Consider the following 14148-nt stretch of genomic DNA (forward strand, 5'->3'; position numbering starts at 1 on the left):
GTGAATTGCTGCTAACTAATGCATTGGTTGCTTTGATAGACATGCACCTTTATGTAGTAGGCACACCTCTAGTAATGCAACTAGTGTCTTATTCAAATCATTCAGTTATATCTGACGCTTGGCAATTTCATGAGCCAGCTCTCTCCATGATTTCCAATCTTGTACAGCTTCTTTCATCTGCATTATTTTGGCCAGTGTCTGCTTTGATTACGCCCAACCAACACGTTCTTCGGTGTACTTGTCGTCTTTTACCACTGTCCTTTCTAAGCATAACACATTTCACCAATGATGGTGATTGCACGATATGGCTGAAATAACTCTGAGTTTTTTATTTTGCTTTCCACTGACATGTCTGGTTTTATGCGCTTCAGGACTTCTTTACTGGTTGTCTTTTCAGTCCATGGAACACACAAGAGCCCCCTCCAACACTATAGCTCAAAAGAATTAGTTTTTCTTCTGTCCATCTTCTTCATTGTTCAACTTTCACAGCCATATGTAGTTATGGGGAACATGATGGTGCGAACTAATCTGCAGTTGGGCGTCAGTTGGACATCCTTGCTTTTCCATATTCGATTCATATTCATCATTGCTGTGCAACCTAGCATGATTCAACATTTTATTTATTGGCTGCAGTCGCCATTTTGATCAACCAGTGAGCCTAAAAAGATGCATTTTTCCACACATTCAACCTTCTTTCCACCAGTTACTATTTTGATGTTTGATTCTTTGCATGAGTTTAGTCTTTTTAATATTCGAAAAGAGGCCAAACTTCTCACTTTCTTCTTTGGGTTTTATGATCAGGTACTTTAAACCTTCCTGGGTTTCTGAGAAGAGGGTTGCATCATCCACATATCAAAAGTTATTGATGTTTCTTCCACCAGAGACCTTTGGGTAGAGTGGGCGGCATATAAATAAATGAATGAATGAATGAATGAATGAATGAATGAATGAATGAATGAATAAATAAATAAATAAATAAATAAATAAATAAATAAATAAATAAATAAATAAATAAATAAATAAATAAATAAATAAATAAATAATTGTTTCTTCTAATTCCAGCTTTCTAATTATCACTTCATTGTACAAGTTGAATAGGAAAGGTGACAGGATGCAACCTTTCTACACACGTTTCTCAGTCTTAAATCAGTCAGTGCCTCCATATTGAGTTCATACAAAGGCTTCCTGGTTTTCATACAGTGATTTCACCAATTTCACCTAGGTCTTCTAAGGCTTTCCATAGCTTGTCATGGTAAACACAATTGAAAGCTTTCTAATAATAGATGAAATACATGTACAGTCAACCCTTGACTTACAGACGGCCCGAGTTACGAACATTTTGACTTACAAATTGCTCTCATAGGAAAATATTGACTTGACTTACGAACTTAGATTTGAGTTACAAACTGAAAAAACGCATGGGAGGTGGGGAAAGCGCAAAATTTGAACTTTCAGTTAACCGTTGGCCAGTGAAGAGGGTTCCTGTCTGCTTCCTCGCTCTTCCCAGCATTTAGAGAGTGGATTGGGAGACAGTCTTCAGACTGCCTGGTACTGCCTAGTATTGCCTGGACTGTATTTTTATTTTTGGCTGTTTTTGGATTTTTGCTTTTTGACATTCTTTTTTTAAGCAGAGTGACTGCCTGTTCTGGGTGAGTACACTGTATGTTTTTACTTTACTGTATGTACTATATAGGGTTTTTTGCAGCTTGGTGGGAGGGTAGGGCTAGGTGGCGGGTCTTGCAGTGTTTTAAAATGTCTCGGCCTGTGGTTAAAATATTCTTTGTGTGCATGTGCTGTTTGTTCAGGAAGGCAGGCATTTTTGTGCTGGAGGAATGGTGCTGGGACTCAGGAGGCCTGGATATGAATCCCCTTTTAGCATTAGAAAATCACTGGGGATGTGAAACTAATAAAACCACTCTTGAAATATCTCATTCATCGTGAAAGTCCTGTTCAGTTGCTTTAAGTTCAGTTTTGAATTGAAGATACATAACAATAATTAATTTCATTGTGCAACACTGTGGTTAAATTTTGAACTTCTCAATGTTAAGATGAATTATATAAATTTTAGAAATGTTCATATGTTAATCACTATTGATGAACCTTTACTGGCATATTATACTAAACCAAGGGTGGGTAACATATAGCCATTGACCATTTGCTGTGCTGATCCCAGTATTTCCCCATCATTGGCACTTTTAGTTAGGGCTGATGACAGTTTTAGTACAAAAACATCTGGAGGGCTACACTTTGCCCACTACTGCAGTGGTCCCCAACCTTGGGCCTCCAGATATTCTTGGGCTACAACTCCCAGAAGCCTTCACCACCATCTCTGCTGGCTAGGATTTCTGGGAGCTGAAGTCCAAGAACATCTGGAGGCCCAAGGTTGAAGACCACTGTACTACTGCATTCAACCCTTGTGTAGCCTTACATAAATGAGCCATGGTGAATCTTGGGTTCTTCAGCATGGTCTTCTGTGAATGCACACAAAAAGGGGGTTAAGTCAGCGCCTGCGCTGGTCTCCTCGGAATGTTCTCGAGCTCTGTAAAAAGAAACATAGTTAGGACTGCCTATACTGCGCATGCTCTGCCCGCCCAAGCCTCAGTTCCATTTCTCCGCCGTGTGAAGTGGTTCTTCTTGGCTTGAGATCTACCTTTTACTCCTTTTTTCTGGCTTGTGAAGACTCTCAAATTACATGTCGATGAACCAGCTCCTCCAGAAGAAGATCTTATATTTGGAGATATCAACAAGGAGCAGTCTCCACCTTCTAGTCTATCCTTCTTGCCAGCTTTGTTGGACATTACTAAAGAACTCTGGGACAATCCTTCAGCTTCGGTACCTTTGCCCAGGCGTACAGAAAACATGTACAGAATCAACGGAAATGATGCTAAATTCCTGTTGAAGCATCCTATTCCTAACTCTCTCATAGTCGAGACAAGCTGTACAAAGCCAACAGGGAAGGCTCATGTTATCCCAACAAACAAAGAAGGCAAAAAGTTAGAAATGATAGGCAGGAGGCTTTATTCTCTAATTTCCTTCATGCTGCGGGTGGCTAATTATCAGACTGCATTAGGAGCCTACCAAAAGCAGTCATGGCTCAAGGTTTTACCGAGTCTAAAGATGGTACCAGAGGATGCTCGTCAAGCCTTTCTCAACACCTTTGAAGAGGCCCAGACTGTTTCGAAGCATCAAAGGATTGCTACTAGACACTCTGTGGAAGCTGCCGCCAGGATTCTTGTTACGGCTGTCACTCTTCGTAGACATGCGTGATTACGTGCTGCTGATATTCTCAACGATGTAAAGACCAAAGTTGAAGACTTGCCTTTCAGTACCTCTGGTCTTTTTAACGAAAAGACTGATGATCATCTTGAAGAACTGCATAAGGCCAAGAAGACTGCTAAATCATATTACATCCAACCTCAACCCAGGTTCAGTAGGTACCAATGGAAAAAAAAATCTTCTGGCCAATATAACCAGCCTCCTCAACAATACAGACAATTCAAGATTCAGTCTCAGTCCAGATCATCACAGGGTACCTCTGCAACATCTACTAACCGTGCTCAAACATCTCAACGCTGCCAGTCTTACAAACCGCCTGCAAAAAAACATAAACAATATCTTTGCCCCAGAACTGTTTTCCCAATTCTCAGTGCTGACACAAGACTTCAACCGTTTTTTCAAAATTGGTCCACCATTACAAGCGATTCCTGGGTTCTAAACATCGTCTATTCAGGTTATTGTCTAGAGTTTACAGAATATCCTCCTCTAGGTCATGTAGAGTATACTTCATTCGACCCTGTCCTAGAGGAGGAGGTTTGCTCTCTGCTACAAAAAGACGCCATTCAAAGAGTACCAAAAAGAGATATCGCAAACGGATTTTATTCAAGGTACTTTGCCATTACCAAAAAAGACAGAGGGATGAGGCCCATCCTGGACCTTAGAAACCTGAACACTTACCTTCATCCGCATCGGTTCCGGATGGTGACATTGGAATCCATCATGCATCTCCTAAAAAGAGAGAATTGGTTTAAAGGACACCTATTTTCACATAACCATTCACCCAGATCATCGCAGGTTTCTCAGATTCATCTTTCAGGACACTCTTTATCAATTCCTTGCTCTCCTGTTCGGGCTCACCACGGCCCCTCGGACATTTACGAAATGCATGGCACCTGTGGCGGCTTACCTGAGACTCAGCGGTGTCCATGTTTTTCCATACATCGACGATTGGTTAGTGGTCCCATCATCCAGACGCAGAGCCCTGAAAGACACAAGATTCATTCTTCATGTCCTTCGCAATCTCGGCCTCACAGTGAATTACAAGAAATCTCATCTCAGTCCCTCCAAAGTGATAAATTACATCGGTGCCACGATAGACGCGTCCAAGGGCCGCATTTTCCTTCAAGAGCGGATTCAAAAGATTCACAAAGGTTTCGCCCAGGAGTCACAGTGTCAACCAAGCACGCCTAACACCTTCTGGGCCTCATGACGCCTGCCTTGGCTCATGCACAGCTGAAACTCAGGTCTCTCCAAACATGGTTTTTGTCCCTCTTCGACAATCTCCAGGACCATCAGGAAAAACTTCTCCCGGTGACCTGAGAACTGGCACAGCAACTGCAGTGGTGGAACTTTGTATCACATCTGCAAGTGGGACGTCCATTTCATCCTCTGCGTCTAACCATTCAAGTCACGATGGACGCGAGTCCTACAGGATGGGGAGCGCACTGCGGCCCGCATCGTATCTATGCCCGTTGGTCACTTCAAGAGCAGGGTTTTCACATCAACCATCTAGAAATTCTAGCAGTTATGAAAGCACTCAAAGCTTTCTTTCCCCTAGTACGTGGTTGTGGTGTACAGATAGTCACAGACAATACCACAGCCATGTACTGCATAAACAAGCAAGGGGGCACGCATTCTCAGTCCCTACTCTTTCTGACTGTGACTCTCTGGGAATGGTGCTATTGTCATCACATATTCCCAGTGGCAGTTCACGCCTCGGCAGAGGACAACATCGTAGCCGACAAACTTAGTTGCCGCAAGAACCAGATGCACGAGTGGGAACTAGATGCACCAGTGTTTTACCAACTGTGCCGCCGCTGGGACACCCCTGTCATAGATATTTCTGCCACATGTCAAAATGTGAAATGTCCTCTGTATGCGTCCAGGGCAGGACGGGGACAGAATTCTATGGGCAATGCCTTCATGATCTCATGGAAGATGGGTCTGCTCTACCTGTCCCCCCCGTTTCCTCTGGTACATAGAACGCTGGTGAAACTCCCGACAGGAGTCAGCAGAGGCAATTCTAGTGACACCTTTTTGGCCTCGGCAGTCTTGGTTTCCGACCTTATTAGAGATGGCAACAGACTCTGTGAGACTTCCAATTTTTCCTGCCCTGCTCACTCAGGATGCAGGCAAGATCTTCCACCCCAATCTGAGCACGTTGCGTCTCACTGCGTGGAGGATATCCCGGAGATCAAGGAGATCTTAGATAAATCTAAGAAGGCATCAACCTCTACATTGTATAGTTATAAATGGAAGAGTTTTCTTAAATTCACTGAGTCTAGAGGACTATCGGCTTCTCCAGCCTCACTCTCTACACTGTTACAGTTTCTCCGTTATTTGTTCGACTTCAAGTTGTCTGTTTCTACTTTAAGAGTTTATATTGCGGCGATTGTCTCGTTTCAACCTAGAGACTCCTTCTTCACAGTTTTTCTCTCACCCCACAGTCAAAGCTTTCCTCAAAGGACTTACCCACTTGCGACCTCCGGTTAAACCGCCAGTACCTCAGTGGCCACTTCAATTGGTATTGAATTCACTAATGCGTTCACCATTCGAATCTCTGGCTACCTGTTCTCTCAAGTTGCTGTCTTTGAAGGTGTTTCTGGTCGCCATCACGTCTGCTCGTAGGGTTAGCGAGCTTGCTGCTCTTCGAGCTGATCAGCCTTTCTTACAGTTTTTCCACAATAAAGTTGTGCTGCACACGGACGTTTCCTTTCTTCCAAAAGTTGTCTCAGAATTTCATTTGAATCAACCTCTAATACTTCCTACCTTGTTTTCACAACCTGCCAATGACACAGAGCACATGTTCCACACCTTGGATGTCAGAAGGGCACTTTCTTTTTATGTTTCACATACTAAGGACTTCAGGTTGTCTCCCAAACTTTTTCTGTGTTATTTTGGACAAAAGAAGGGTCTTCCAGCTTCTTCGCTCTCGTGGTGGCTTGTTTCCACAATATCTTTGGCTTATGAACTTCACCAGAAGACTCCGCCTGAAGGTTTGCGTGCTCACTCCACCAGGGCAGTAGCCTCCTCCACAGCACTTCTACGTGGTGTTGATCTCCCTGACATATGCAGAACTGCTACTTGGTCCTGGGTGTCCACCTTTATTATCCATTATAGACTAGACATGAGGGCCAAGAGAGAAACAAGATTTGGGAGAGCTGTCCTGGCATCCGCCCTTCAGTGGTGGCCCACCTTCTGGTAAGCTAGCTTGTTAGTCACCCTTTTTGTGTGCATTCACAGAAGACCACGCTGAAGAAAGACGGGTTACTTACCTGTAACCATGGTTCTTCAAGTGGTCATTCTGTGAATTCACACAATCCCGCCCGACCTCTCCACTATCTGACACTGCATATTTATGTCTCATGCACGAATATCTGTGGCGGATAAATGGAACTGAGGCTTGGGCAGGCGGAGCATGCGCAGTATAGGCAGTCCTAACTATGTTTCTTTTACAGAGCTCGAGAACATTCCGAGGAGACCAGCGCAGGTGCTGACTTAACCCCCTTTTTGTGTGAATTCACAGAATGACCACTTGAAGAACCATGGTTACAGGTAAGTAACCCGTCTTTCAAAATGTTTTCCTCTCCATTTTTCTCTATGGAATGGATAGATGGTGGTTACTGTGTTTTAGATTAACCACAGTTCAATGTATTGCCAGAAGTCCAAAGTGGTTAATAATTCTAGTTAGTGGAATAATCATGAAGTTGGCTTGTTTCTACTAAGAGTAACTACCAGGATTAACCACAATATGTAGGCTTCAAATAATGTGAGAAGTTAATCAAAAAGCAACAACGAAAGCTTTCACATTTTGCTTTGCACCATATTCAGGACTCTGATGCTTACCTAAGCATCCTCTCACTGATATTATAGTTTAATGTTATATCTGTGATGTTGTTAGCTAAGGCAGAATATTATGTCCCATCTACAGTTATCAGCTAATTTTGGCTGACTAGTTGTAGTGACCAGTCCCTCCCTTGACAAACCCCCAAACTTTTTCCTTCAGTTTTGCCATCATATCTGGTCTTTTCCTTTAGACAAGCAAGTTATAATGCCAATAAAGGTTTCTAAGAATGGAATGGACAAGCAAGTCCATCATCTCCTTTTCCCTACCTTCCATTTTCTTCAGAGCAGGAAATGTAAGCAAGATAATGTCAGTTTAGTTCCACTGTAGTCTGTGCAAATACCAGTTTCCAGTCTTCTGTTCAACTACAGCTCATTGTTGACAGTGTTGTCAACCTGTCTTGCAGGTTTAATTTTGTGTAAATTCTGCGGCAAATCAACTGTGTTGTCCATAGCAGTATTTGCCTATTGGCTGCTTGAGACCCATAATGTAACTGAATCAGAACTGCATGCTTTGCTAATGTTCTTCTAAAAACTGAGCGTGAATTGTTCATTCATCCGAATACCCCATCCTGAACATATCCATTATTAATTTGTCTGATCTGGCCACGGTGACACTTGACTTACCGTATTTGCCGGCGTACAAGACAACTTTTTGGCCCTGAAAAACATGCCTCCAAGTGGGGGGTCGTCTTATACGCTGGGTGCACTTGAACCCCAACCGCCCAGAGCGGGTATATCCGCACGCCCCTGAGAGAGTGAAGCCGAATCCTTATCAGCTTTTGTGTCTCCGAGCGCCCCTCCCCGCCTGGTCTCGGCTGGTCTCTCTGGTTTGTCTTGCTGGTCCTCCGGAGGGAAAGAGAGTCACCCAGGCAGCAGAGTCCTCCAGGCAACAAACGAAGGCAGCACTTCAAAGCATTTCAGACGCTTTGAAACAGACACCCCACAACCCCAGACATTTGGTGTGTGGAAGGTGTGCGGAAGAGGGAGTAGTCTTGTATGGCGAGTATATAAGGATCTCTGTATTTTGAGTGGAAATGTTGGGGGTCACCTTATATGCCCAGTCGCCTTGTATGCCGGCAAATATGGTAGTTACATCCTGGCTGGATTATTGGTACATGCTCTACATGGCTCTTCCTCTAAAAAAAATTTGGAAACTTCAGCAGGTTCGAATTGCTAACTGGGGCTGGGCACAGGGATCACACCTGTTTTCTAGGTGTTGCTTTTCCTGATGTCAGATGCGTATCCATTCATTCTTCTGCGCAGAGATTTGCCCTTTTGATTCTGTGAATAATGTAAAGGAACACTGCTGACAGAAGATGGTATAAGTACATTAGAGGCTGAACAAGTGAATAAACCCATGAATATGTTGCAGACGTTGTTGGGACTCTGGATGGTACTGTTAATATAGAAGCACCTATCATTTAGATTTCTGACAGGGCCTTGTACCTGTCTTGTCTTCGAGTTACGATGCCTCATACGTGCAAGAAGCTGTTTAAGGTTGGGTTGTTGTCTATAGGGAATTTTATTGGTTGGATGCCCAAAGCCTAAGAGAAGGAAGTATTGTTGTTTGGAATGGACTGCATGTCATAGATAATATGTCTCAGTAGTCTCATTTGGGAGCTGTAGGTAACTACCAATGGTGTTTTATCTCTGTTGGATCTGTATTGCAGCAAGTTGTTTCTGCTTATCTGTGTGGCTCTATTAGGTGTGCTTTTTCCCCTTGTTGAATGAGTATTGTAGTTTAAGAAATTCCTCCATTAGTTTTGATTCTCTCTCCTCTGGTTCTGAGCAAATCCAGTTATGTCTGAGAGCTTGGCTGTAGACTAGGTAACCCAGGTGTTCTTGTACTGCAATCCCCAGAAGCCTTCATCAGCAACTGTGATGGCCAGAGTTTTTGCAAATTGCAATCCAAGAGCAGCTAGGTTACTCAAGATTGGGAACCACTGCTGTAGACAGTGTGCTTGATAGTGCATTCACTTGGAAGCTGGAGTCGTGTGTGTGTGTGTAAGCATTAATGGGTTTGGGTTATACCATAGTGCTAATATGTTCCTTGTGCATTTGCACTGTGGTATCCATGCTACTTATGTGGATTGCTGCAGGGTTAGCTTGACAGAAGAATTAAAGTTACTGAAGTCTCAGTGAAATTTCTCCAATGATTCTTTGCCCTGTTTTGCAGTTGACATCAAATAGTGTGAATTAGCTAATGCCTTAGGATACAGGAACAAAATTCAAAAAGATCTTGATAGATTTGAGCACTGCACTAAAAACAACAGAATGAAATTTAACAGAGATAAGTACAAAGTTTCTACACCTGGAGGGCAACCAAATGCACAGTTACAAGATGGGTGATATTTGGCTCAGTAGGATTACGAGTGAGAACGATCTTGGAATTCTTGCAGATCAAAAGCTGAATATGACCCAGCAGTGTGATGTGGCTACAAAAAAGGCAAATGATAGTTTAGGATGTGTTAACAGAAGTATATTCTTGAAATCCTGTGAGGTACTAGCTCCCCTCTATTCAGCACTGGTTAGGCCTCATCTAAATTACAGTGGTGCCTCGCTTAGCGATGTTAATTTGTTCCGAAAAAATCGCTGCTAAGCAATTTCATCACTAAGCAAAACGCGGTTTCCCATTGAAATGCATTGAAAACCGGATAATCCGTTCCAATAGGAACTAATTGCCGTCCTTAAGCAAAAATCGCCATAGGAAACATCACTAAGCAAAACGCAGTTCCCCAATTGAAATGCATTGAAACCTATTCAGTGCATCTCAGTGGGGGGGAAATACAACAACAAATTAAAAAAGAGTCAGAACAAAGTCACATTTGGTTAACAAAGGGTTTATTAAGTGCACTTTATGATTTCAAACATTTTAAACAGTAAACTTTAACTTTATAAATAACAGAAAAACATTTAAAAATAGAAAACATGAGGCTGTTTAAACCATCGTTAAGCAAAACAGGGGATCCAAAATTTAATCGCTATGCGAAGCATGGTCCCAACCATCGCTAAGTGAAAATTGCCCATAGGGACCATCACTAAATGATGCACAAAAAAGCTCCTAAAAAGTCATCACTAAGTGATTTCATCGCTAAGCGATTTCATTGCTAAACGGAGCACCCATTAAGCGAGGCACCACTGTACTGTCTCCAGTTCTGGACACCATGCTTCAATATTTGGCCATGTTTACCCTTGAGAAAAGAAAACAGAAAGGTGTGATAACACTTTTCAAATACTTGAAAGATAGTCATACAGAGGAGGGTCAGGATCTGATCTTGGTAATCCCAGAGTGCAGGGCACATAATAATGGGTTTAAATTACAGAAAGACAGATTTAGGCTGAATATCAGAAAATACTTCTTAATTGTTAGAGCAGTACAGCATTAGAAACAATCAGCTTGGGAGATGGTCAGAGCTCCAATGCTGGAGTCATTCAAGAGAAAATTGGACAACTATACTTTGAGTTGGATTCCTGCACAGAGCAGGACATTAAACTTGATGGCCTTATAGGCCCCTTCCAACTCTATTATTCTATGATGTATGATTCTATAATTAATCTCAGCTAGAGGAGAGGTTCCTGGGTATAGGAACTGGGGAAACATTGTTCCAAGTTGACTAAATATATTTGTACTGTATGCTGTAGAATCATATATGTGCCCATAGCTATGCCATTGATCTGAAGTTATATGTTATTGCCAGAGATGAAATAGTTATGTATGAGTCTGAGTCACACCGCTTAAAAGTCACATTTGTCAGATTAGAATTGGGGGATTTTAATGTCTTTCAGAACAGTGGTCCCCAGCCTTGGGCCTCCAGATGTTTTTGTACTACAACTCCCAGAAGCCTTCATCACCACCTCTGCTAGCCAGGATTTCTGGGAGTTGAAGTCCAAGAACATCTGGAGGCCCAAGATTGGGGACCACTGTTTTAGACCATCTGAGAAATAATGATTTAAAGTGTCTATATGTCTATGTTACGAAAAGTAATATTTTAAGGATGATGTCCTCTGGAAAGTTACACATGGACTGTAGTTTGCTTAGGAAGTCAACTGTATGTCTTATGTAGTTGGCGTTATTGGAAGCAATTGAGATACCCCATAAGTGAAACAGTGAGATGTCTGGAGTTACCCTATTTGCATGTGACAGTATGACAAAATTCTTCCTCCCTCTCTCTCTTTTCTTTTCCTCTTTAATTTTGCAAACATGCTAAGATGGACTAACATACATACTTTTTAGAAATGACAACAAAAACAGACATTTGAGGTAATTCTGCACTGTGCAACCAGGAAGGGAGAAATTGGGAACTGTGGGGATGCAGGAATGATAGCATAGAATAAATGACATTTAAGGTACTGATTCATATAGAGCAAAGGAGAGAAACCTAGCCATTCTACACTGCTTTCCACCACTTCAAGAAAATTTGTAGTATAGGTTTTAAATTGAAAAAAGCATATCTTTTATTGTTGTTGTTTAGTTGTTAAGTTGTGCCCATCTCTTCGTGACCCCATGGACCAGAGCATGCCAGGCCCTCCTATCCTCCACTGCCTCCCGGAGTTGTGTCACATTCATGTTGGTTGCTTCGCAGACACTGTCCAGCCATCTCATCCTCTGCCATCCCCTTCTCCTCTTGCCTTCACTCTTTCCCAACATCAGGGTTTTTTCCAGGGAGATTTCTCTTCTCATGAGATGGCCAAAGTACTGAAGCCTCAGCTTCAGGATCTGTCATTCCAGTGAGCACTCAGGGTTGATTTCCTTCAGAATGGATAGGTTCGTTCTCCTTGCACTCCAGGGGACTCTCAAGAGTCTCCTCCAGCACCACATTTGAAAAGCATCAATTCTTCAGTGGTCAGAAGAATTATGGTCCAGCTCTCACTTCCATACATCACCACTGGAAAAACCATAGCTTTGACTATGCAGACCTTTGTTGGCAAGGTGATGTCTCTGTTTTTGAAGATGCTGTCTATGTTTGTCATTGCTTTCCTCCCAAGAAGCAGGTGTCTTTTAATTTCGGAGTTGCTGTTTGCCGGGAGGTGGTGGGACCAGTGGCCATGATCTTAGTTTTTTTAATGTTGAGCTTCAGACCATTTTTCGCGCTCTCCTCTTTCACCCCCATTAAGAGGTTCTTTAATTCCTCCTCACTTTCTGCCATCAGAGTGGTTGTTGATATTTCTTCCGCGAATCTTAATTCCAGTTTGGGATTTATCCAGTCCAGCCTTTCGCAAGGCAGTGATCCATGAAGGGGATATCTTTTATACTGTTGTGCACATTTATAGAACATATAAGTAGTGGCTTTAGTTCATCCTTTTTTTGCTTGGAATTTTAAGTTTTATTGTAGAATGTATAATACATAATACTGGTTGGTTTATATTTTGCTTTTTAAAGTAAAAAAAAAAGTCTTATGCATGAGATTCCGTCTCTCTCCTGAAAGATAGCCAGTTCCTCATTTTTGCACAAGTCCATACATAACTAGAACTTTTTGTGTGTTCTCATGTTGTCAAAAGATCTGTTTTACAGATGATCACATGTTTATTTTCCTTACTCCTCTCTTATGAAACTAAACTTTTCTGAAGATTGAGCCTCCTTGCTTTTACCAATTCTATGTTCACGTCTTTGTTGTATTCTCTAATCCTATTAGCATATTGCTGTAACTTTTACATGAATGGCTGTTTTGAGTGACATTCTCAGAAATGTTTTCCAACTTTCTATGTGAATGATGGGATGATTACCTGAGTGTGAATGTTGCAATTTTTTTGAACTTTTTAAAAATATTCTTTATGTTTTAAGCAAATTCTCTTTCATAAAATTTCACTTTCATTTTTTTGAAATTTCACTTGAATCTAACTTTCATGTTGCAAATTCCGTGGGCTTGCCGGTCCGTGGGCTTGCCGGAACTGGGCCGTGGATACTGATCTCCACCCCCCATGCACACATTGGGCATGTCATGCTCGTGCAGGGGGTGTGTCATGCTCATGCGGGGGGGTGTCTGGTTGGAGGGAGAGAGCTCCATGTGCAGGGTGGTGGTGTGCGTGTTGCACTCACGGTGAGTGTGTCGTGCTTGTGCAGTGGGTATGTTGTGGCCATTGCATGAGCATGACACACTGTGCAAGCGCGGGGGTGCCCCGCCCGCTCCCACACATGGAGCTCTCCTCCCAACTGGTCCGCGGTCCCAAAACGGTTGGGGACCGCTGATGTAAGTAAATACTGGAAATCTTTACTGAAATATATTCTTCAGGTTTTCTATGCTAAATAATCAATTTACATTTGATTTTTAATTAAAGTGCACAGTTCATGGATGTGCACATTCATTGGATATTTATATTTTTGTTCCACCTTCCCTTTAGGAATCTGGGAAAAAATGGTCTGTCTAACAGTAGCATTTTATTGGATAAATGTCCTCCTCCAAAACCACCACCACCTCCTTATCCTCCCCTGCCGAAGGACAAGCTGAATCCACCTACACCTAGTATTTATGTAAGTGCTATTTAGATGATTGAAAGAAAAGGCCATATTTTATGTGCTTGTTATACAGTGGTGCCTCGCTTAACGAGCGCACCGTACAACGATGAAATCGCATAGCGATCCCTTTTTTGGGATTGCTAATGCGATCGCTCAACGTTTTTTTAATGGTAGGACCACGATATATGGGAGGGGGGATCAGTCCCAACACACACACACATGCTGAAAAGAGCAGATATATAGTATAGGCTCTTGTTCCCTCTAGTGGCCAGTTCTGGTAGTACACTTTGGAAATGCGTATTCCAGGGGAGTGTTAATATTTTCAGGAAGTGAGTAAGTGAAACTGGGCATTGATCCTGCTGATACAGCAGTCCTACTGTAGTTTACACAAAACAGTCTGTCTTTTGCTTTCTTCCCAGTACTGTATTTAAGCTTTTCATATTGGCATATTAAGCACAGTACAAAGCTACTCTCATAATGTAGTTCTTGATGCATCTCTCAGAATCATGACTCATGTTTATATAAAATGCGACTGCTTTTTCAGAAGGTCCTTGGGAATGCAGGTTTATAGT

The 14148-nt window shown here is 42.3% G+C and overlaps 1 protein-coding gene across 5 annotated transcripts in view; it reads left to right on the forward strand.

Moving 5' to 3' along the window:
• KDM6A (lysine demethylase 6A) overlaps window positions 1-14148 on the forward strand; it is a 192183-nt gene that overhangs the window by 130317 nt on the left and 47718 nt on the right. For all 5 annotated transcript variants that reach the window (XM_020783901.3, XM_020783903.3, XM_020783902.3 and 2 more), the window contains one exon: window positions 13462-13591. In XM_020783901.3, coding sequence (XP_020639560.3) covers window positions 13462-13591 — 130 coding nt within the window. The remainder of the gene's footprint in view (window positions 1-13461; window positions 13592-14148) is intronic.

Source organism: Pogona vitticeps, chromosome 3, assembly GCF_051106095.1.
Source record: "Pogona vitticeps strain Pit_001003342236 chromosome 3, PviZW2.1, whole genome shotgun sequence".
Classification (NCBI taxonomy): Eukaryota; Metazoa; Chordata; class Lepidosauria; order Squamata; family Agamidae; genus Pogona; species Pogona vitticeps.